Here is a 23,186-nt window from a genome sequence, read left to right on the forward strand (position 1 = left end):
TAACGAAGGAGTTTAATTTATATTGATTGTTGATAGTGGTTTTACCTTGTTAATCGTTGTCTACTTCAGTCTGTCCGTGATTCGGTCGAAACGACTGGGATTTAACAATTTAACCTTTAAAGGGACTGACATAGTCAATTATGGTTCAAAGTCCCTTAAAATAAAGAAAAAAAAACGTTTATAAATTTCACCGTGCATAATGTCCTGTTGTGTATCTTAATATTATGTGTACAAGCCACGATAGTTGAAAACGCTTGTTTGATAGTTCTAAAGTTAGAAATTTGATATAAGATAATTTAGTAGTTACATAAGGACGCTTAGGTCCTCAATTTATAATATGTCGTGATAATAAAACAACAAGTTCAAAACAATTATTTTTATTATTCTTGTATATAGTAATGTAGTGAAGCGGCGTATAGCTAGTACTCTAATGTACAATGGCTCAGGCGTGGATCTTTCTAGAAAAATATACAATAAAAACATCCGGACATACTCTATCACAATTAGACAAAACATCAAAACAAAACAACGCCATTTTTTTCATCTTTTTCCATTTATACCTTAATTAATTATTGCATAAATTACACTTTTAATTCACATAGTTTTGATGTAAAATCTGATTGTGTTAGAGTACAATAAATAATTATTATGGTGGCAACACTTTGCAGCAGTCGTATACAGTACCACCATAGACAATTGAAATCAAAGACAAAGGGGAGTGGCGAGATCATTGAAACTAAATTTTGGAACTGTTCGAACAGTTTTGAAAATGGAATTAATAGAATATCTTTTTCATGATCTAATGGCGACATTAAACTTGGTTATTTGTGTTTGTTAACTGACAATTTTTTTATACCTGTCTCATGTTATAATCATGTGAGTAAATGAGACAACATGACAAATAAGCAAATACAAATAACCAAATAAAATCTTTTCTAACACAACTTAGAAACTCATTGATTTGACGTACAATTTATATCTTCATCATAAGTAATGTTTGAGCGTAACTATATCTATTCCCATACATTTTACATATACCAAAATATTAGATTCAGATACAAATATCGCACATATAGTGCTGATAATACGCTCACTCAAAGACTACTTATGACTTAGATAATAGGTGTTGTATCAGCTCAATATAAATCTCTGTTTTCTGTACCTATTAATTCCATTTCCACAGTCCAAAATTTAGTTTAAAATTTAAGAATAATCAGCTGTGTTTCATACTACAATGTCAAAATGTCCATCAAACTTAATATTTTGTGCTCCCTAATATAAGCTAACACCCGTCCGGTGAGTACACGACAATTTACGAAAATATATCTAATTTTTATTACTTTATCTTTTTTTTTTCACAATATTTCTGTTTCTAAGTCAATTCGTTATTTGTACTTTAGTAGTGAGGTTTATGTTACAGTCAAAATTTGAATTTAAGTATCTTTCACTTTGACTGTTTCGTCAAATGTCCATAAGAATGATTGATCTGAAAAGTCAAACATATTTTTGACTTAGAAGTACAAGCAAACTATTAGAGACGTTTTTGACTGTAACATATACACATAAGTTGTTGCAAAACCAAGAATAACATACACATATAGCCACCTTTCTTTCCTTCATCTAGAACTACGCTACAGTATCCACTTACATTACAGTTTTCGTAAATTGCGTACAGACGCCCGAACAGAGCAAAAATCAACATTATCTGTGCGTTAACTAATAAAACGTTTTACATGATAGGTCATGCTAATGAGGTAAATTAGTATAACCAAACAAAGAAAAAAACTAATATCGAACTTCCAGTTCTCGAGGTAACTAAACGTAAAAGTATTATATAATAGAGAGCATAATCAATGACTTATAGTCCTAAATATTCATTATTCCTTCACTGGTATATAATTTTCTGCATAATCAACAACTGTACAGTGTAGCGGGAGACACAATATATCAATATCTATATCCCCCTATATTATTCTGTATTTTTAAGTGGCGTGTGTTGAAAAAATATATATAATTTTCCTTAATCACAATCTGGTAACTGTCTATTGTATTATGTTAAGTACTGCGTGCATCAACACTATTTATCTAAAACAACTATCATGCGTAGAATGTACTCAGAATAATCTAAATAAAAAACATACTTGCATCTATACCGTAATCAATTATTAAGCACTCATTTTCCTAAACAATCAAAACTTATTTTATATACAGTCGAAAATTATTACTCACTATGGCAACACAGTTAAATGTCAACAAGGTTATATTTGCGCAAACCAAACTGACTTAAATCATCACTTCTCACTAACACACTAAACAAAAATTATTATTTTTTTCAATCAACCCGTAGAACTTAATCCTATTATAATATCTATGAATTTTTTTGTGATGACCACACTTCTGCAAGTGTCAAAGTGACAGCTCGTTTACAAGCCCCCGGTGGCAAAGTGAGATATCTCAATAAATTCATAAATGTAATATCTCTCATATAAAAGGTTAAATGCTTTCACCTATTGCTCTAAATACTTAAATAACGTGAATCCTAACGTTCAGGGGCGGGAAGTAAATATAATTTTGTGACTCGCTTACAAATACTCTTATAATATACTAAATAACTATAACATTGTACTCTAAAAAATATGTATAAGTATTGAAGGCTAACATGAGATTGTAATCACAGTAATTGTTATTTAAGTAACGAGCCCACATCATTACTACAACATAAACCTTCACGTGTACACTATAAGGTTCATATTTGTCCACAATATCAAACGCAAACCGTTCACTACCCACGTATTTACACAAATTCGAAGGCAACGTCAATGTATACTTTATTTATTGCTTTTTGTTACTATTTATTTATTATGTACTTTACATATCACCTCGATTTATATACATGCATTAATATCGTCTTATAATATATTGTTTACGTGTCAAATTTGAACTTTTGACGATCGCGTGTAGGTATATAATAACGCGATGGCATCCCTCGGATGTGTAGATGTGTTCAGTCTCTAGGTGGAGGAAGTAAGACAGAACACGCGCTCTCTCTCTCTATCGCAACAACTCGACACTATTGTACTCTGTGTACAGCATGTACTGCATGTACTGCACCTGATATAAGTGGCGTTACACTTAAACGTTTAATCGTTATACATATTGTATTGACCGCGTTATTCGTCGTCCGCGATTCAGTATACGCACATATATGTATATTACTATAATAATAGTATGATTTTAAGCTCTGTTATATTTGTTCGTATACAATATTGATCGTATAAAGTTAGTGTGCTCACTGCTCATTGATATAATCGGTTATGTTCATTACTCGCTAAGTTCGTGACACAGTCTAATGTTCCTCTAGTGAGTGCGCATTCTATAAAATAACGGTATACGAGTATCTACGGGCAGCACTAACAATCACCTAATGACTTGCATATATTTACCTACGATATACTCTATATAGTATATATATAAATGCAATCTGCAAAATGCATAAAACAACAGTTATTTATATCTATAAATTGTATAAAATATTAAATAAAATCTATTGAAGTGAGGTAGATGGATGGAATTTCACAATTTGTGTGGATATTTTTTTTTACTTTATAACGTTTGCCGCATTGGCCCAAATGCTGAGGTAGATGGATGGAATTACTATGTAAGAGGCCCTACTACGTGACCGGGTCCTTTACATACACAATACAAAAAACACTACTCACTAGTTTCATTATCTACTAAAACAATCTCACAATCATGTGGCGAGTCGATCTGAACTAATGTGTCAGGTAAATGCTAAAGTGAATTATGGCTGTGTATCACATCGGGTATAAAAATAATATCTCACTAACAGGTTATAAACCAAGTGCACAGTATCGCGCTCGACCGTGATCCGCGACTACCGTGCGACGTGCACTGAACACGTACAGTTCAACTCACGCTCAGATTCATAACCACGTATCTGCTCATTCGGAATACCAGCTATCCAGATTCGTGAGTTCCTTTCGCAAAGTAACCAGACTCAACCTAACTGCAAACGATTTAACCCTAATTTTTAAATTTACATTAATATCGGAAATGGCACCAACGACATTCCACGGGTCAACAATAAAACCGTTATTACAAAAAACGAATCAAGCTAATGACCACAAAACATAACACTCAAGCACCTTTTGATAATTTCAACATAACATTGTCCTATCCCTGGCTCGCGCGGCACGCGACTAATTCAACACTCTGACTGGGACGTGATCATTTCATGACGAGTTCTTGTTGTGTTCGTCCTCGGAGTAGTCACCGTCGTCCTGGCCGTTGTTCTCGCCCTCCTGCTCGGAGTTGTTCACTCTTCTGTCGTCGTCGTTATAATCTTTGTAGTAATCTTTGCCGTTGTCCTTGTCTGAGCTCTCGTGCTTGTCATCAGTCTCGCTTATGCTGTCGTTCCTCTGCCTCTCCTTGCCGAGGTCGAGGGGCTCGTCGGAGTCCCTCATGATGTCGGGCTTGGTCATGCTCTCGGTGTAAGTCCGCTGCATTTGCTTGAGAAAGCGCTGGTGGGCGAGGTTCGTGGGCGGTGGGGGGAGGGAACCCATCTGTGGTGATGGATCCTCGTAAGATTTTCTGTCCATGTGCATAGCGCCCATTTGTTGTGCCAGTTTTGCATTCATACCTAGAAAAGAAAAGAACAGATTAGCGGGACATTCATCAAATTAACTTTCAAATCAGGCATACTATAGTGACACATACCGAACATGTTCTCACCAATGTACTGCAGGTAGGTATCCAGGAGCGCGGAGCTGCCGCCATATCCCGGTGGGTAGTCGTCGTGCTTCATGCCCGCTCCCAGGCCGTGAGGGATGTTCTCCACAGTCTTAGCTGTAACCGCTCGCACTGCTGGCACTTTGGTGATCGTCGTGTTGGCCAAGTTGTTAATGTCTGGGGAGAAAATACGAAATATAATTATACATTAACTAGCTGACCCGCGCAACTTCGCTTGCGTCACATAAGAGAGAATGGGTCAAAATTTTCCCCGTTTTTGTAACATTTTTTACTGATACTCTGCTCCTATTGGTCGTAGCGTGATGATATATAGCCTAAAGCCTTCCTCGATAAATGGGCTATCTAATACTGAAATATTTTTTCAAATCGGGCCAGTAGTTCCTGAGATTAGCGCGTTCAAACAAACAAACAAACAAACAAACTCTTCAGCTTCATAATATTAGTATATTAGTATATTAATAAATATAGGAATGCTGAATAAAAAAAATGTATGGAGAAGGCCCTAAGAATATAATCCATCTCCCTGACAACTACCCAATTCAGCTGTATTGAAAGCAAAAGAAGGACACAAAAAGCATTCACATTTATTTTATGGAGTAAGTATGGATTTATTTTTATGGAAACTTACGTGGTGGTGAAACGGGTATATTATCCTGGTATCTGGACTGGCTGAGGTCGTCGTTGTCGTTGTCCCCGCAGATAGAGCTGCTCTCAGACGCGGCAGACTTGGCGTCCAGCTTGATGTCCGAGCGGCGAGGGCCGGTGGGGGAGGCGCGAGCTCGCAGCTGTTCGGGAGATACCTTCACTCCGGCTTTGGCTAGCAACCTGGGGAAAATAGATGGTTGTAGCTTTTGGAGCAATAGATATCAGCATGGTCTTGATGAACTTTTGAATATTCTTTAAGAAATTGTGTGTATCTGATTCATTGCAACAGGGTTTTTGCAAAAAAATAAACAGGTTGAAACGTATTCATGCGTATGGATACTCACTATTACCTTTAGTATAGCCGCGTTATCATAGGAAGATGACGTGAAACGAGTTATTTCAATTTATGAAACGAATATCAGTAATATTTAAAGGAAATTAAAAATATAGAACATCATCATCACCAAAGTTAAAATTATCTTCGAAAAGATTTTGAATCGTTATAAGATCGTTTGGGTTATTCCTATCGATCAGGTTAAATACTCACTGGCTGGCAAGTTCAGGGTCGAATCGCGTGGGCATCTGCAGTACAGGCAGGTCCTTGGTGGAGATGCCGCGGTGTTGTCGCGACATGTGCGAGTGCAGAGAGTTGCGGGACTTAGCCACTGTGCCGCACAGCACGCAACTGGAAAATAACACAACGTTTTATCATTTTTCTGTAGAAAAAATTGCAAAAAATAAAATAGCAAAATCTTCAAAAAATAGAAAAGTCTGTGAAGTGATTTTCTGATTAATTATTTTGATATTATGTTTATGGTGTTACAAAATCATGAATTACAGTCAGTCAGTTGTTTGGTCAAGTTTTCTTACCGGTATCCAGGGCAGACGGTATGTTTATCTTCAAGATGTGTCCTCAGCGTATGAGCAGAGCGGTAGATCTTGCCGCACTTGGGGCACGGCCGCGGGTCAGTCGCACGCACGCGCAGCAGATCCTGAGTCCGTCGGCAACCACCTGCAAATAAATATTTACTTTAATACCACGCCACTAAAGCCCAAAGTTCGGTGAAGTGAAAAATCTTACCTTTTATTTAGTCAGGTTTAGTACTTGTTAGTTCTAGAACGATACCAATCGCTTCACTTTTATAAATGAAACATATATATCTACTTCGTAGTTTTATTGTTTATGTATTTATATAAGCAGACACTTTCTTCTGGTAAAAATTAAGTTATTACGTATATATCGTATCACTAATACATTCGCAACTAGAATCGTTTACTCACATTGAACATTTGGTTATTGAGTTGACTAATTTTACGCTTAAAAATATGTTTTTATTATTTTTTTTTCATAATAATTAAGATATACGACATTGCCTCTCAGGCGTCAGGAACAATTTCATCTACTCGCTAATTTTACCAATATTACTTTATTCGTTCTGGAGATCTATGAAATGTATCAGTTTCCATCGCATATATTTTAAAGGCAACTTCGTTGATATTTACACAATCTTACGAAATGGACTCTATGCTTCTAAATACATTATATTTAAAGGCTAAGGCAACGTATGTTTCTGTAAATGTATAAAACGACTCGAGTCGAGTATATCTGTAGGCCTATGGTTACTAACAATCAATGTATATTATTTATTATTGCTCTCTAAAGGCTAAGTGTCTCGCGGACAGGATCAGTAATATCAGTAATATCTGTATCAGTATACCTATGTCTCTTTGGCAGGCAGCAGCAATGCACTATCAATAGCTCTATGTATAGGCAGTGTTGCTAGTTTATGAACAAAGGCATTTTATGTTTCGTTCGTTGGTGCACCCTTTAAACGTTAGCTATAAAATATTTCTAACAGAATAAATCTTATATTTTTGGTGTTTTACTTTACAAAAATATATGCGAATGGAACCGTATAATATTATGTACATTTTAAATAAATCCCTCCTGTTGTCTACATTTGACTAGATATGTTTTAGATTGTGCACTTACACAGAACATTACGAACAAACACCGTTTAGAAAATAAATTCTCTATGACTTGGAAGTGAACTTATTCTTAACTATTGCGTTCAAAGGCATTAGATTTCCGTTAAAATCTATTTCGTATTGTCTTATCTATGGTCGAAAGTATACATATAAGGACAAGTAGGTACAGACCGGTACAATAGTTATACTGACAGTGTACATCATCTTAAACAAAATAAAATTATAAAATCGATACATTTTCGATGTCATTAAATTAAATATTTCATAAATAAAATTAATAGATATCGTATTATCACAATAAAAAAATATTGCCACTATAAAAATATCAGTGTTGCTACACTATCGTACCGGTTTTGTTTCGGAAACCGTAGTTTGGCGGAGTGATGTCCCATCTAATAGAATCACACGAGAACCGATTGTGAATCGAACAAACTAACACTACGCTTATTTCCTGGGACACCAGGGCCTAAAGACAAACAGCTAATAGAAGAATAAGATCGACCGCTTATAAGCGTTCTTCCGTAACACCGATCGAATGCTGGCATAAGTTGACACGTTTCTTACTCATGAAACCTCACACCTTCAAGAGGAGATACGAAACGAATACAAGGAGTATATTCATCGTCGAATAACGCTTATGAGCGAACGACTATAACCGTAGAAGCAACAATGGAAGTTACAGACGTTCAGAAAGTCTTCAGAATGATCGACATTCAAGTTGCACTTCGTATTCTATCAATGGCACCAATCATCACATGTCATAATGCGCTTACAATATAAACCTTACTTAAACAATATCAGTCTATTCTACTACAAAAATAATTTTCAGTCGATTTATCCTACCGCTTTATACAACGTTTTATGAACATGACAGCGTTATATGAAAAAATGCATCCGGGAGATCATAATATTCTCTGGCACGAATCCGAGCCCCACTCGAGTGGTTCCTTTTCACAGCCGTATAATTTAAACGTTCGACGGGCGAATATCGCGCGGGCGCCGCGCCGGCTCAGTTGGCCCAGCCGCAGCTCCACTTCAGCGTCTTCATGCAGTCCCACTGGCGCCGGTGCTTGATGCGCATGTGGTTGCGCACGGAGTTGGGGTGCGCGAAGTAGCGCGCGCAGCCCGCCACCGGGCACACGGGCGAGTCGCGCGGGTAGTGCGCCTCCAGGTGGCGCCGCGCCTCGCCCAGCGAGCGCAGCGCGGCGCCGCACAGCGGACACGCCAGGCGCCCCGCCCCCGAATCGCTCCCCGCCGGGTTTGCCAACGCGCGCCGCGCCGCGGCATCTGCAATGCCGACACCAGGTTACTCGCACGACTCCGGCGGGACGCTTGGCAAACCCGGCCCCCGATCCTACACCCCCGTACCGTCGGAATAAACTCTCTAAAAATATGACGATATATTTAAATACGACATCGCCGTACGGCACGCGCGGGTCCATTGGCACATCGGTTCGTCACCACGGGGCGCCGAGCGACTGGGGCGCGAGGAGCGGGGCGCGCTCGGCGTCGCGCCGTCTCTAAGAGTTCTGTCGCTGGCGGATGCCGTGAGCTTGCAGCTGGTGGTTGATGAGGTAGTGCTTGGTTTTGCACTTCTTGCCGCAGTGCTGGCAAGGGAACCACTGGTCGCGGTCGGTCTGCGAGTGCACATTGAGCATATGCTGGCGCAGGTTGGAGGTGGAGGAGTACACGCGGCCGCACAACGGGCACTGCGGCCGGTAGCCCATGGCCGCCCCGCCCGCCAGAGCCGCCCCTGTAACACAGAGGCGGCGGTTAGAGATCGGATCCGCACAGTATTAAGCGCTATTGTGAGTGTATCGGTCGCAGTGTTCTGCGGACGGGGCGGGGTCGCGCCTCCTCTGCTTGACGCCGTGTATGGAGTTCATGTGTATTTGCATGTACTGGCGCGTCTTGAAGGCCTTGCCGCAGACGGGGCACGAGTGCGCGAGCTCCCGCGCCGCGTGCACGTTGAGGATGTGTTGCTTGAGGTTGCTATTGTTGCTGTAGCGCTTGCCGCACTCGGGGCACGCGGGCTTGGCCGGCTCACCGTTAGCGTAGCCGGCGCCGTAGGGCGGCGCGAACTCCTTGGCGCCCGGCTCCGGCCGCTCGGGGGCCCAGCCGCCTCCTGCCGCAGACGAGGCTCGTTCAGTGCCACCACTACGTACGACTCGCGCCGGACTATCGCACTACGTCACTTCCCGGTGCCGACTATCTCAATATCATATACTGTCCCTACTGTATTTGCGATACGACTTAGATTTTGGGGGCGAGTACGTATTTATCGAAACGTTATAATAGAGTAATTAAGCGCTTTGGTGTCGTTCTCGTTATTTAATTGTTAGTGTTATTACATGCAGCAGGTACATGACTCAATAATGTACAATTAATGATACAATTGGCTTCCTTTGTTCTGATGTCGTTAATGTTGTCGATTGGGAATTCTTTTAATAGATATTAATTAGAGTGAACAATTCCATTGTGATTGTAGCGGTATTGAGTCATTTGATTAGTGGAGATATTAGTGCGAATTAGGTGTTTACTCACCGTAATTGTCGGGTATTCCAGAAGGCCCTGGTAGTCCGGGGAAACCTGGAAGGGAAAGGGTCCTAGTAAGTACAAATGCTAAAAGAAACAGGAACAGTTTCTTGCGATGTCTGTAGTATGTCATCTTGTATTCCATCTCTCTCAGTCATGTTACCTGGCAGATTTAAGAGTCCTGGGAAGTTATGAGGCAGAGTTCCGTTGGTGTTGGCCATGGTGGCGGGGTCGTCGTAGTCCAGGGGTTCTTGCTTGGCGCGGGTCTCACCCTCAGTGTCGCTGGCTCCGGCGTCAGAAGACGACTCCTCGCCGTCGCCAGACTAAAAGGAGAATGCAAGAGTTGAACACATGAATCTCTTATGAAAACAAGAAATTCTGCTGTAGGTCTTAATAGGAATCAGAGCTGAAGATTTCGAATTCAATTTTTGTTGATACTTTCCGACTTGTGTACATCAAAAGACGATTATTTAAAAGAAGTATGCAGCTGTTGGTTTCTGCAGTAATAAGTAATTAATATTCAGCTACATCTCGCCGAAATATCTACATCATCGAAAGTTCAGGAGACTCACCAGATTGTTAGACACTCCAGAGAGATGAGGGTTCTGCGAGGTGTCCATGGCCTGGCTGAAGAGCAGCTCGTGGCCGTTGGTGCCCATCCGCTCCGGAGACGCACCCTGCGCCAGCAGCTGTTCCGTCCTACACCAATAATTGCAACTACTCGTAAGTATATGGTACTAAAAAAATTCATAACATTAGAGATTAGAATTAGGACGAACTCAATTGTGAATTTCAGAAAATATCGTATGCGGTTTTTCTCTTAAATAATATCTTATTATTCCCAAAAGCTCTTTTTATTCAAAAAATATATTAGGTTTTATTAGGACAACTCCATTTCGTTACATCTGCATTCTAGAATCCGAATTGATATAAGTAAGGTTTAGTGTAGAAAAGTAAATATTCCTCAAGTTTTAAACAACCTCTAATTTATTTGCTCATTACAGGATTCTACGTCACCTTCCGTGTTATAATAGTTCAACTTAATTAATGTCTCTATTTATAAGTGAGTGACGTCACAACTCACAATCCGGACTGTTATTAGGTAACACAATTAAATACTCTTTACGATCGAATACCGAAACCTGTTAATTTCAAGTTACTTTAATCTTGTACCTACTTAGGTTTGTACTTAAAAATACTTTTGAGTGATACCGATATACGAATGTCCATATTCCTAATATATACCTACACAATCTAATATTACATAAGCGAAAATAACTGACAGTCTTTTACTCTGTCTCAGGTAATCTGCTTCAGCAGATTCGCTTTGGGTGCTTCAGGTTCAGTAGATTTGTAAGGTGATTCATAACATTGAAAAAATGATGCAAGCTAATTTTACTTCAAAAATTCATATAATTTCCCTAAATGCTCTTAATCATGGAATGCTCCTTAATACCTGGACTTCATTTGCGCCTGGTAGAGGTCAGAAGACCTGGCGCGTTTCGGTGGCGGAGTGTTGGCCGCGTTGTCGTCTGGCTTCCTGGGCCTCCTGCCCTCGCGCTGAGTCTCCCGACCTTCGCGGGAACCACCGCTGCCGGTCTCCGTCCATGATGATGCGGACTGTTATAAAAGCGTAAAATATTTTCACAATTTTGTCTTAATTTATGGTATGAAGAGTTTAGAATTTTGTGTTTGGTAATGTTGAAATTGAGTTAAAAGAATAATCATATCAAATTATGTTTATAAAAGACGTGTTTTCATGGTTTTTCAACTCGAAAAATAGGTTCACGCGAGTAGAACGAACCCAATTTTATATTTATAACCTTTACAGTCTCGTGTTGGGTGCTCGTTGCCTTTCATTCCTTATTGGCGCCCCACCATGGGACTATGTTAAAAGTGAAATTCAATAGTGACTGTAATGTTATCTTACCGGAGAAGCCTTCTGATCAATGGTGGCCATCGGTGCCGGTGCTGGCACGTCCGTCAAGCCTCGTACTTGCAGCAGCTGGGCTGCTCTCAGGAACTCTTTCAGTTGCTCTTGTCCGATATGGACTTCGCCTTGGTACATAAATCTGGATAGAAGGGAAACATTTCGGTGTTACGACTATGATTTTTGGAATGGTAGGTGATTTTTTGGGTTGTTGTGGCAAATAAAATCTTTTTCAGATTGTTGGTACTTAAGGTAGACAAAGATGTGAATGTGGCACAAAACTATGATTTGTAGAAGTAGATCATTAAATCTTATTTTGGTTCAGTTGTTGGTAATATTATATTTGTATTACTTATTTAGTTCGAAAAAACTTAGATGGAATTTTTATTTTCGACTATTCCATCATAGTTGGTGTGGTATTTAGTGTAGATTGGACTGAAATGTATACCAAACTTACCTTAGTAGACTCTCCATATCTTTGTCGTGGACATCCCGGAGGATCACGATGGGATGTTGACACGGATTTGCCTTCAGTAGCCTCCGGAAGTAAGGACTACACGCCGACAACACCACCTAGTGGCCAAGCAAAATATTACAGTTAAGCTAAAGTCTGTCAAATGTTGGCACAATATTGGATCCAATTACCAAGCCGTATTAAGAGAGGTGTTAATGCGATCCAATTTCCACCATGAGAAAGAGAGGGTTGGAAATAGCGCTACTCCTTTCTAATTGTGAAACTTGCATCGCATTTGAGTATGGCCTGGGTACATGATTCAATAAAAAATGCTGAGTTCTACAAGTACCAGTGGCTTATCGAGAGGAAAATGTTGGCACAGTATTGGATCAAATCATCGTGACATACATTTTTAATACATCTCCGAGAATATTGCAGGTACTTGTTTGTTCCCATGCATATTTGTTGGCCGGCTACATTGTTGGCTCAGGTTTGTACATAGAAATACTTATGTTAATTATTTAGCAGAACTCCGTAGTCGTATATCGTCTTAAAATTTAAAAAGATCTTCATCTAAGATACTTAAATTTTATCGTAATATCAATCGCTGGATATTAGCATTATAGCTCGTATATATTTTTGATGGAGACTTTTTAGTGCCAGTTTCTCAGCTAATGAATAAGTGCCAGATAACCAATCTGATAAAGTCACAGCAAATGTACGAACACTACTAAAAACCTAGAGGATAAGCTACTACCTGAAGGATATCCGAAAATGGAGCCGAGCCTTAATCTCTTTAAAAAAATAATCCTTCAATGCACTATACCTACTAATAAAAAAATGCAGGTATTTTTTCTGCAAAGCAGTCTAACCATCTAATCATCCAAAAGCCGTCCCTATAATTATGTAATTACCTTGTGAGCAGTGAAGGTGGCGCCGGCGCACGCGAGCGTGACGTCAACGAAGTCCTCCTCATCGCGCAGGCGCCGGAACGACGACACCATCGAGGAGTGGAAGTCGTTCCATCGTAACGAGTATTGCTGCTCGCCGCCGGCCGCGGCGCCGCCTGGGGAACACATACAGGTTAGTGATATGATACTTATGGTCTTCACATACCCTGGCCAAAAACCAGACATTTCAGAAATTTCCGACGTGATGAGCTTTCCTGCCCTAAACCTTGTAGACTGCAACCCTTTGATAGTTGATGATAACAGATCGTTATATTCAGTAGTAATTTCGATGGCACACTTGGAAAAAGGTGTAATGAAACTCTATGACAGTTTTAGCAATTTGGATGTAAGAGCTTTTGATTGGTTAGTCGTTTGGTTATCTAGAGCCAAAGTGGTTTGAACCTGAAAACCTTTGCTTTTACATGGGAAATATTAAAGTATTTAATTAACAAACGTTAAATGTAAGTGCATCTCATGATCAATTTGTAACTTAAACTATTTCAACAAATGGTGTTCTCGTTAGTTTTTGGTAATATTCGTAGAATTGCGCAAGTAATTTTGTAGATTTACACGTTCTTAGAAGTCAGTTCCTTATAAAGTTTCCTAAACTTTTAGGTTACCTAAAGATCTAACTTAGGTCGTTATTAACGATAAGGTTAAAGATTAGGACACCTAAGAACTCGGAAGTTAGAACAAAGAATAGTCTAAACCAATTATGTACTCTTTGTTAAAACAAATAAAGTCTAATTTTAAACTTCAAAGCAATAATGACACGAGTGAAAAAAATGTAGATTTTTATTCAAATTCCGACATAAAGTATGGCTATCTATTCGTGTCGTATCTTTATTACTGGGTATATATTTTAATGTGATCTATCCGTTTGCGCAACGCAAACAAGTTGAACACCTTTCACTAAGATATTTGGTGATTTGTCCCCAACTCCCCACCGTTCTCGGAAAGATGACTGTTTTAGTATTTCGCCTTGTTATTAAATGTCATCTTACATCCGCTAGCATCGTTTAATGTTTTTGAATAACTTAAGTTACTGTTGTATAAATCGTTTACGTTTGTATTACATTTAAAAACTTCTTCAAATTATTCTTGAAGCGCATAAACTTGCTCGTAAATATCGCACACAAATCCATACTATTTAATTTTATTAATCTGTGTGTTCGTTTGTCCTTCATTCCCGTTTACTTAAACAATAGTGATGCAATTTGGCAGAGTGATAGATTACATATATACCAAAGTAGGACATAGGCTAGTATTTGCAACAAAACAATGCGGGCAGAGCCAGGGTCACGGAATATTCCATAAAAGTCCTTTAAAATACTATCTATAGGAGAACGATAACCTTTTTATTGCAAATTATTGAATCCCGATTTGGCATTCATAGTCTACAAGATGCTGGACTTTTTTCCGGAAACGTCGAGAATAGAATTCGCAAAATGTATTTTATTGAATAAATATAAGAATAGATAAATATATTGAACTGGAATTATGTAATAGTTGAGAATTATGCGTCCGATGAGTCCTACTCAATGCGATACGTATTATAATGATTTCTATAAATAAATATTTGTGACAAAAACGACGCGTTAAAGGAAATACTAAAATAACTTGTGATTTTTGTCAATATCTTCGCAATTTTTTGTCGTCGACATAGTTAGTTGTTCAAGTCCCATATTGGCTTAGTGACGTTTTAGCTAAGTAGTAGCGTGGTTTTCTACAGTTGTTACCATTGTATAGCCAGGAAGTTTAACATCCGAATATAAGTTCCTTCAGAACACGCCAGGGGCGCTGATCGGTTTTTCAAACAACATTTTTCGGTAGCTATTCTATACTCGATAGTGGTAAGAAATAGCCCATCGAATCTGACAATTAGATTTTTCAAAATTTCAACATTAGTACTACTTAGTGGTCGCTCATCCACAATTCGTCGCGTGATGAGTTGCTTAACTCACTGATCTTTTACGTTAAATCCAAATAGCTTTAAGCGCATCTTTTTTTAAGTATAAAAAATGTAGTAATATAAACTAGATAGTTTGTAATAGTCAATAGTTTTATTAACTTTATAAATTAGTCAAGCATATTGCACAAATATTAAATGTCACCTCGTTTAATGGATTTTACTAAATTCTTTTCACTAATGAATTCAATTTGTGGAAATAATTATAATGATTCATTTTGTATCTCATTATAAATTCAGTAGAGGCAGAAATTAGTTCAATATTTGAACGCTAGATGGCGTTGATTTGCGAAGTCGTGTGTACAGATAATAAGATTGTATTATATGTTTTTTTGTTTTAATATCTAGTTATTTTAAATTAGTTAAACATAAGATATGTGTTTCAATAAAATGTAACTATATTCGTATTATTATGAACTTGAAACTTTGTTATAGGTTTTAGTAAGGTACCTACTTGGATTGCGTACCTAAAGCTTTAAAATATTTTACAAAAACACTGAGTTAGTTTCCTTAATGCTATTTGAATTCAATTGACCGTTTTATTGATAAAAAAATAATAATTATAAAAATTACACGCCATAATGGTTATCAAAATAATTGATAAAAAATATTTGAACTTTGAAATGTTGAACGTTCTAACTAAACAGTTTATCATATTTTATTATTTATGAAGATGCATGGATCCGTGAAATTGATTCATCTTTTAATATACTAGTTATCCTTGATGTACAGCGATAATTAATAATATTAAAACCATTCGATCCATTATTTCACCTATCAAAATTTGAAATGGTAGCACTAAACCTTATTTTTCAACCTCTATAATGGAGAATGTTACTAGGTATGCCAAATCGCTTGAAATTTTGACACAGTATAGCCTGTATGTATACATATAAACTAGTTTTTGTTTCAGTCAAAAATACCGAATAGTTTTGATTTTATAAGCATTCAAAGTTTCGAAAAATATCGAGTCCCGCTAACAGCCGCGTAAGCGGCTGTGACGTCATACTACATTACCGCGCCGCGCGGGCCGCGTCGCGCTTAGTATTAAGTCGCCAATCGTTGTTGTAGGTGTAGCTTGCGTAGTATTTTGTTGTGTTTTCGTCCGCTTATGTATAAAATAACTTATATAATAATAGTAAATACTATTCGATTAATAAAATGGATAAAGGATTTTAAAAAGGGCAATCGGATAATCTACCTAAAATGGTACCTAATGGTTGCGAATTATTTGTGAAACAAATAGAGGTTTTGTTGCTTCCGAAATCCTACTTAATATTATAAATTTGAAAGTTTGTGAGAATGTACATATGTACATACATAAGTACATAAGTAATACACACAGTAACATACATTTGTCATTGTATGTATGTACGTACGTACGTACGTATGTATGTATGCATGTATGTACGTATGTTTGTATATGTATGTATGTATGTACGTATGTATGTATGTAAGTATGTAGGTATGTACTTACATACCTACATACTTACATACATACGTAAATGCGTGAAAGAGTAACAAACATCCATACATAAGTATGTATGGATGTTTGTTACTCTTTCACGCAAAGGAGAATGCTCAAAAAAAACCCAGGCTGTACACAAAAGTTATGTAGCTCAAAAAATTAGTTATACTGTGTTATTGAATTCCCAATGTTTACCTCTATCAAATTCGATGGCTGAACATACTATTTTGCTATAACTTTTCAGTAGGGGTTTTCAATATATTTTTATATTTTCTAAATAAGTTACCTATATAAATGTTTAATCTTTTTTGAGTCACACATTTTTAATATAGGTATGTAACTGAGTTACAAATTAAAAATATTAAAAAATATATTTTTGAAAAATGAGTCATCATCACCAGGTCATATATGTCCCCACCGAGGGGCACGAGCCTCCCCTCTTAACAAAGAGGGGGATCAGGCCTTAGTCCACCACACTGGTCTAATGCGGGTTGGCAGACAATTGGAGGGCTATTATAAGGTAGAAAAGTGTTGTCATGGTGGTAGATTGCTAGCCTATAGCCTATGAAGCACCAAACCCTTCCATCCCTCTACTGACTTTTGCAGTATGCACGGGAAGAAATGCAGCTGGCACCTTTTTTTTTTTTTTTCGCTCTCCATCCAGCATGGGAGCAATGGGAGAAATGAGTGATACTGTGTAATTAATTCCAGATATTTACCTCTATCAAATTCAATGGCTAAACATATTATATTGCTTTTACTTTTCAGTAGGGGTTTTTAATTTATTTTCAATATTTTTTATCATGAATATAAAAAAGACATACCGCCCACACTACTAGCTGGCGCCCGTAGTGCGGTTTCGATACAATTATATTATTCAAAAAATAATCATTGTGATGAATGTTTGAAAAATATTTATTTATTAAATTCACCTTTTAAATAGCAAAAAATAGTATTTAGCCATCGAATTTGATAGAGGCGAATATCTGGAATTGAATCACTCAGTATCACTAAAATTCTGAGTTACACACCGTTTGTGTACGGCCTGGGTTTTTTTCCCATACATTTTGAGCATTCTCCTTTGACTGAACCGATTACGATGAAATTTGATATATAGCTGAAGACCCAGAATAACACATAGACTACTTTTTATCCTCGAGTTCCCGAAGGATCGGGATTTACGCGGGAAGGGTTTCCATGCGGACGAAGTCGTGGGCGGCTTCTAGTATATTATACATAGGTATAATAAGTAATAATGTTAGATATTTACGATCACTGCATATTATAATGAAACAGTTTTTAACCGAAATAATCGCATACTTATCGATTTTACATTTTTCCTGCCACAGTAAAATCAATAAACTCGCCATCAATCCGGTTAGAAATTGTTTCATTATAAGATGAAGTTATTTATTATTACTTATGTACTTACCTACATAATATTAAATTACATTTAGGCACAACATATGATTTCCTAGTATTTGAATTAAACATTTTTAAAAGTATTTAGGAATAATTTCAACGCACCGAGCGCGCGACCGCAAGTGGACTGTGTGAGCCAGACTGAGCAAGTGTAGAGTGACGTCACACCGTCACCGAGAGCTAGCGTCGTGCGGTTACAACTTGTTTTACTTATAAATCGAAAACTAATTGACGTATCGAAGTAATTCTTTCACCAGTATTTTTAATTTTTAAACGAGAATATGGAGTGCTAAAAATCAAAATTAGGTAACATTCTCCATTCCCTTAGTAATACAATGGTATAATAATTATCACTAAAATAGAAAACTAATATCATTTGCTCATAGAAACTTTGCCTAAACTTGCGTAATACATTTTTTGAAAGCATACAAAGTCCCCAATCCTCACTTGGCCAGTGTGGTAGACTCAAGGCCTAACCCCCTCGTTCGGCACTTCGAGAGGAGACCCGTAATTTTTTTGACAAAATACCTACGTAATGTGGGATTTCTGGGAAATCACAATTTGCTATTCTTCAGTATGACATTATATTTATAGAGTCACGAGCAACAAGATAAAAATTATAAGAAAAAAATATTTTTTAGAACTACGTGCAAAACAAGAGTGTACTTTATTGTATGGCTGTATCTAGTATGACCTACGCCTAACCTTAGTAATAAAGGCGTAAATATAATAGTTCCTGATTACTAAGCCAGGTACCAAAAACAAAGCGTTATAATAGATGAGCACTCAGGTAGTTAATAATGAAAATGTCAAGGATCTTAGCAGGTTATGACTAACAAATACCACACACTTAGTGCGCAATTAATTAAACTATTATTTTTGATATTTTCCTCAAAATTTAAAGCTTTTTTTCAAATAAATGGGTTTTATGTTCACGGGTTTTTTAGATTGTAACTCTCGGTACAGGAAAGTGTGTGGTAATTTGTTTTTTTTTTGTTAGTAGATTGTTAGTTTCGTATAATGTTTGCAACCTACCACGTAGACTATACTGAGTCTGGCCACCCCTATGATCGCCTTGGAACATAAAATCTAAAACAAAAACAAAACATTGTCAACATAAAAAAACAAACAAAAAAATAAAAAAAAAACAAAAACTATAAATAGTAACAGTCGTCATAATTTGATTTCGAATGCGTTTGAAAAGTTTAAACGAAGAACATCTGTGCGTATCAGTTTCGTTATAATTCCATACATTAGAAATTCGCGCACGGGCGCCATTCGTTCACTCGAACAGATCTTGGAAACAACGGGAGAGTTTTTTAAAATTAAAATCGCGTCTTTTGCGGCTGACCAGATGTATAAATAATGTATTGTACTTACTATTAATGCTAAATGTTTTGCATGAGTCAATAACACGGAGGCCTTTGCCGATTTAAAGTTTTTTCTGACATGTTTTATTTATTTGACGGAGGAAAGAGTAACCGCATTAATTCTGGATATACGAAATTGTAATCAGATGACGAAGTAAATGGAAAAATAACGTAGCAACAAACTAGAGAATTATTCGTATAAAAGAAGAAGGAGACGTTTTCTGAGTACTTATTTAGTTTCAATTTAGGCCAGTTTCGAAAACAAATTAGAAAAAAATATAGCAGACAGCTAAAAATATCGGACACCCAAATCAATAGATCAGATTTCGTATTTCCAAAAAATAGTCAAAAAAAGTAGTATTTATGGATAAATGACAAAATATAGTATAATATTTTCCAAGAAATCTAAGTATAAATGTAAATGGAAGTTTGTATCGTCGATGTTGGGTTTGTCGTGGTCCTGCTACAAAGATTTAGGGATCTAATTAATCTTCAGTATCCGGTCGGAGGCTCACTGAAGGATTCAATTTATTACTAACATTCGCGATTTATACGCCGATGCGAAATGGACTAACTTTAAATTTATCACTGAATAATTCTGTGCTTCTGCAGTTATGTTGCATTTGTAATTACACGAGCATAAACTACAGACACAAGCTTTTTGTCGAAACGCATAAACTTTTACTTTTGTAAGATGGGTTTTTGTGATTGTTGTTTATGGATTTATAGTTTCTTATAGGAAAGTTATTGACGTAAATATTTCTTATTATCTTATAAGAAAATTTCCAAAGCTTACTTCATTTATCTCCAATTGGTCGTTTTCAAATAGTCTTCTTGTTAGATTTTGTAAGAAAAGAAAATAAATCGATAATGATTCAAATCAAAGCACAAAGCTCTCAAATAAACAACAAAGTGTAAAATCAATACACTTTTAAACAGAGTCCATCAGTTTAGTTAATAAAAGGCTCGCCTCAAAAAGGTCATGATATATTTTGAGTGTGAATGCACGGCTTTTGATCCCCTGTCCGTGAATTCTCCCCTCGGAGGGGAGGCGAAGGTGGCGGAGTGAGCGTTTTTATGACGCGTATATCTGTACTCGGCGCAATATTAACCCTATGAGCCCTTCGGAAATCGCGTCGACGAACGCGTAAAGGCAGTAAAAATGGAAACAGTAGTGCGCGGATATATGAATTATGGATCGAGAGACGTCGCTTTTTTGTCCAACTTTTCCCCGCTCTTATTTCCGATTCGATTAATGTGACAAACATTGTCGTATTCGAGAATTAGGAAGTGTTAACGCTGATTCTTATAGCGAATCCAGTCATTAGCGTGGACGATAAACGCTAAGAATATCAATTTAAACACGTACTTTACATAAAACGACGTCATTTACGAAAAATAGCCGTTAAAAAATAAAAAACAAAGCGCCGAAAACATTTTACCACAGACAATTATTTGTAAATGCATTTGCCGCAAATAAAAGAAAAACTCGGGATCTCGAGTGAGCGGCGACGTCATTAAACAAGAACCGCCCGGCGCCCCATCCCCCGGGTCCTGCGGGGGATGATCCTGGCGTGGGGAAGGACGGGTGGGCGAATATCAACGAACTCATACGTACGTGTGACGTGGACGACATGCGTACCTACTATACGTATACAATCTGTTGGTAAACAATTGCGTCTCACTGCAACGCCATTTTGTTTCTTTATTTCTTAATTATTTTTTTTTAGAATCCGTTTCGTTTGTCGAAATATGAAATGATGGATGGAGTTTTAAGTAGATGATATTTTGTTATGGCTTTTTTGTTTGCAGTGAATAATTTAGTTTTAATTTGAAAGTATTATGGTAACTGCGCTATCTAGAAAATTCTACGCAGTTTAACTTATACAATATTATGATTGGAGAGTAAACTTTCGTTTCAAATAATTCAAAAATTTGTGAGCCACAATAGGAATTAAATTACCTACCTTTATTTTTAAGAAAATTTTGAAAACATCTCATGTAATAGTCATAAACGATTTGCAAAAGCGACTTTGTACTGGCAGGGTTTAAAATTCGATGCAAATTCAATTCCGATTATTTGAAATGTAAAATCTTGAATTCAAAATTAAAAGAGGTGGAAGACCTTTCCTTTTTTTCTTAAATTTTATTCCAATATTGAATGAGACTAAATTTTACCACTCTTAATATTTTTTAACCATAGCACGGGGCAATACGTTCCTTCGTATTTTTGTAGTTTTAGAGCAAATAGGTATGAGAAATACATGAATACAGTACTCACCAGTCTCGGTCGCCATGGCCGGATGTTCGGAGGGCGGCACGGTGTCGGGGCGTGCGCGCGCGCTAAACGAATCCAATCCGGCGCATTCCAACCTCGCACCCAGTGTAGCCGCCACTTTAATGCCTTTCCCTTGTCACTTTCCAAACAAAAATATACTTCTCTCTTCTTATCCTACTGTTTTGACTCTTCGCAAGTTTTATATCATCAAATTAAAAAATTGGAAGTTTTATTTAAAGCTTGTTTGTTTTTGAGTATTGCGTATTATTGGATGTTTTTTGTTCTGTAAAAGATTGATTTATGCACGGTTAGTTAGTAATTACAAATAATTATAATATATTTGTAATGCGCGGATAGACGGAGCGGTGACATCTTTTCGCGTTCAGTTTTACGTTTGCGTCGAGAAGGGTCCGGGGCGATGATTAATATTTATTTTTTGCGTTCAATGGAAGCTCGTACGTAAGCTATTTTGTTTCAGTGAATTAAATATTTTTTTCAAAACTGCAATATTTTACTTTATACTTATTTTTTATAAAACTGAGAAATAATAGCGTAGGTAATTATTATTTTTATTTAAAACAATTATTATTTCAGCCAATTTTTGTTGCATAATTCAAATTAATTTAATTTCGACAAATAGTAATAAAGTGAACAAATCTGCACATTACTAAATAAAATATAGTCAAAAGTTGATCAGCACTCACAATAAATCTGGCTGGTTATTTAAAAACAATTAAAAACCTACGTCATTTAATAAAGCAATTAACATTAATTGCAGTTTACTTTAAAATAACTCACGTACTGGCATCCACGTGACGCAATAAATATAAATGAACGTACAATTCGCACACGCACTCGCACGCCACTGCAACGGTTTACAATAAACGTCCAAAATATAAGTGTAGTCCGTAGTGTCCGGCAGATCGCGGGGTGTTAATTGAAAGGGCCGGTGCAACGATCGATGGCGCGCCCTGCATCGCACAATAAGGGAGGAGCGGGCAGATAGAAATCAATACGATGTCCATCATCGCATGCACCCACCCCCCGGCCCGCACCGCCTGCGCCATGCACACGGGAAATGCATTTTCCGCAACACCGCCGCCCTACACCCTTCTCTCGGCGCACTCACTGTCACGAGCGAGGATTTATCCGAAATCGACGACAACTGTATTTTTTTGTGATGTCCGGTGTCGGATGCACCGCTCGGTCCGTCCGCGTCCGGTGTGTACCTGACGCACGCGTGCGTTCGGCTGCGCGTCACGCGGGCGACTGTCGCGCGCCCCGCCGCCGCCGCCAGTCGCCGAGAATAAACAGCGTGGGGCGCGGGGCGGGGCGGTGCAGCGCCTGCACGCCCACAGCGGCCGCCCACGGCCGCCGGACGCGGCGTGGACTCCGCCGGACGCCGG

At 37.8% G+C, this 23,186-nt stretch overlaps 1 protein-coding gene across 2 annotated transcripts; it reads right to left on the reverse strand.

The window, feature by feature from the left end:
• Positions 1 to 361: 361 nt before the first annotated feature.
• Positions 362 to 23,083, reverse strand: LOC142987715 (protein abrupt-like). Of its 2 annotated transcripts, XM_076136667.1 has the most exons (15): positions 23,010 to 23,083; positions 21,784 to 22,063; positions 19,168 to 19,221; positions 13,238 to 13,389; positions 12,327 to 12,442; positions 11,870 to 12,011; positions 11,396 to 11,559; positions 10,512 to 10,638; positions 10,103 to 10,262; positions 9,949 to 9,993; positions 6,286 to 6,427; positions 5,963 to 6,100; positions 5,399 to 5,595; positions 4,738 to 4,926; positions 362 to 4,660 (listed from the first exon to the last, which is right to left on the reverse strand). In XM_076136667.1, the coding sequence occupies exons 2-15, from the start codon at positions 21,797 to 21,799 to the stop codon at positions 4,254 to 4,256; spliced, it is 2,049 nt and encodes a 682-aa protein (XP_075992782.1). In that variant the 5' UTR covers positions 21,800 to 22,063; positions 23,010 to 23,083; the 3' UTR covers positions 362 to 4,253. The 2 variants fall into 2 exon arrangements, with proteins under 2 accessions (XP_075992782.1, XP_075992783.1); XM_076136668.1 differs by lacking the exon at positions 19,168 to 19,221.
• Between the last annotated feature and the right edge of the window lie 103 nt (positions 23,084 to 23,186).

This window comes from Anticarsia gemmatalis, chromosome 3, assembly GCF_050436995.1.
Source record: "Anticarsia gemmatalis isolate Benzon Research Colony breed Stoneville strain chromosome 3, ilAntGemm2 primary, whole genome shotgun sequence".
Taxonomy (NCBI): Eukaryota; Metazoa; Arthropoda; class Insecta; order Lepidoptera; family Erebidae; genus Anticarsia; species Anticarsia gemmatalis.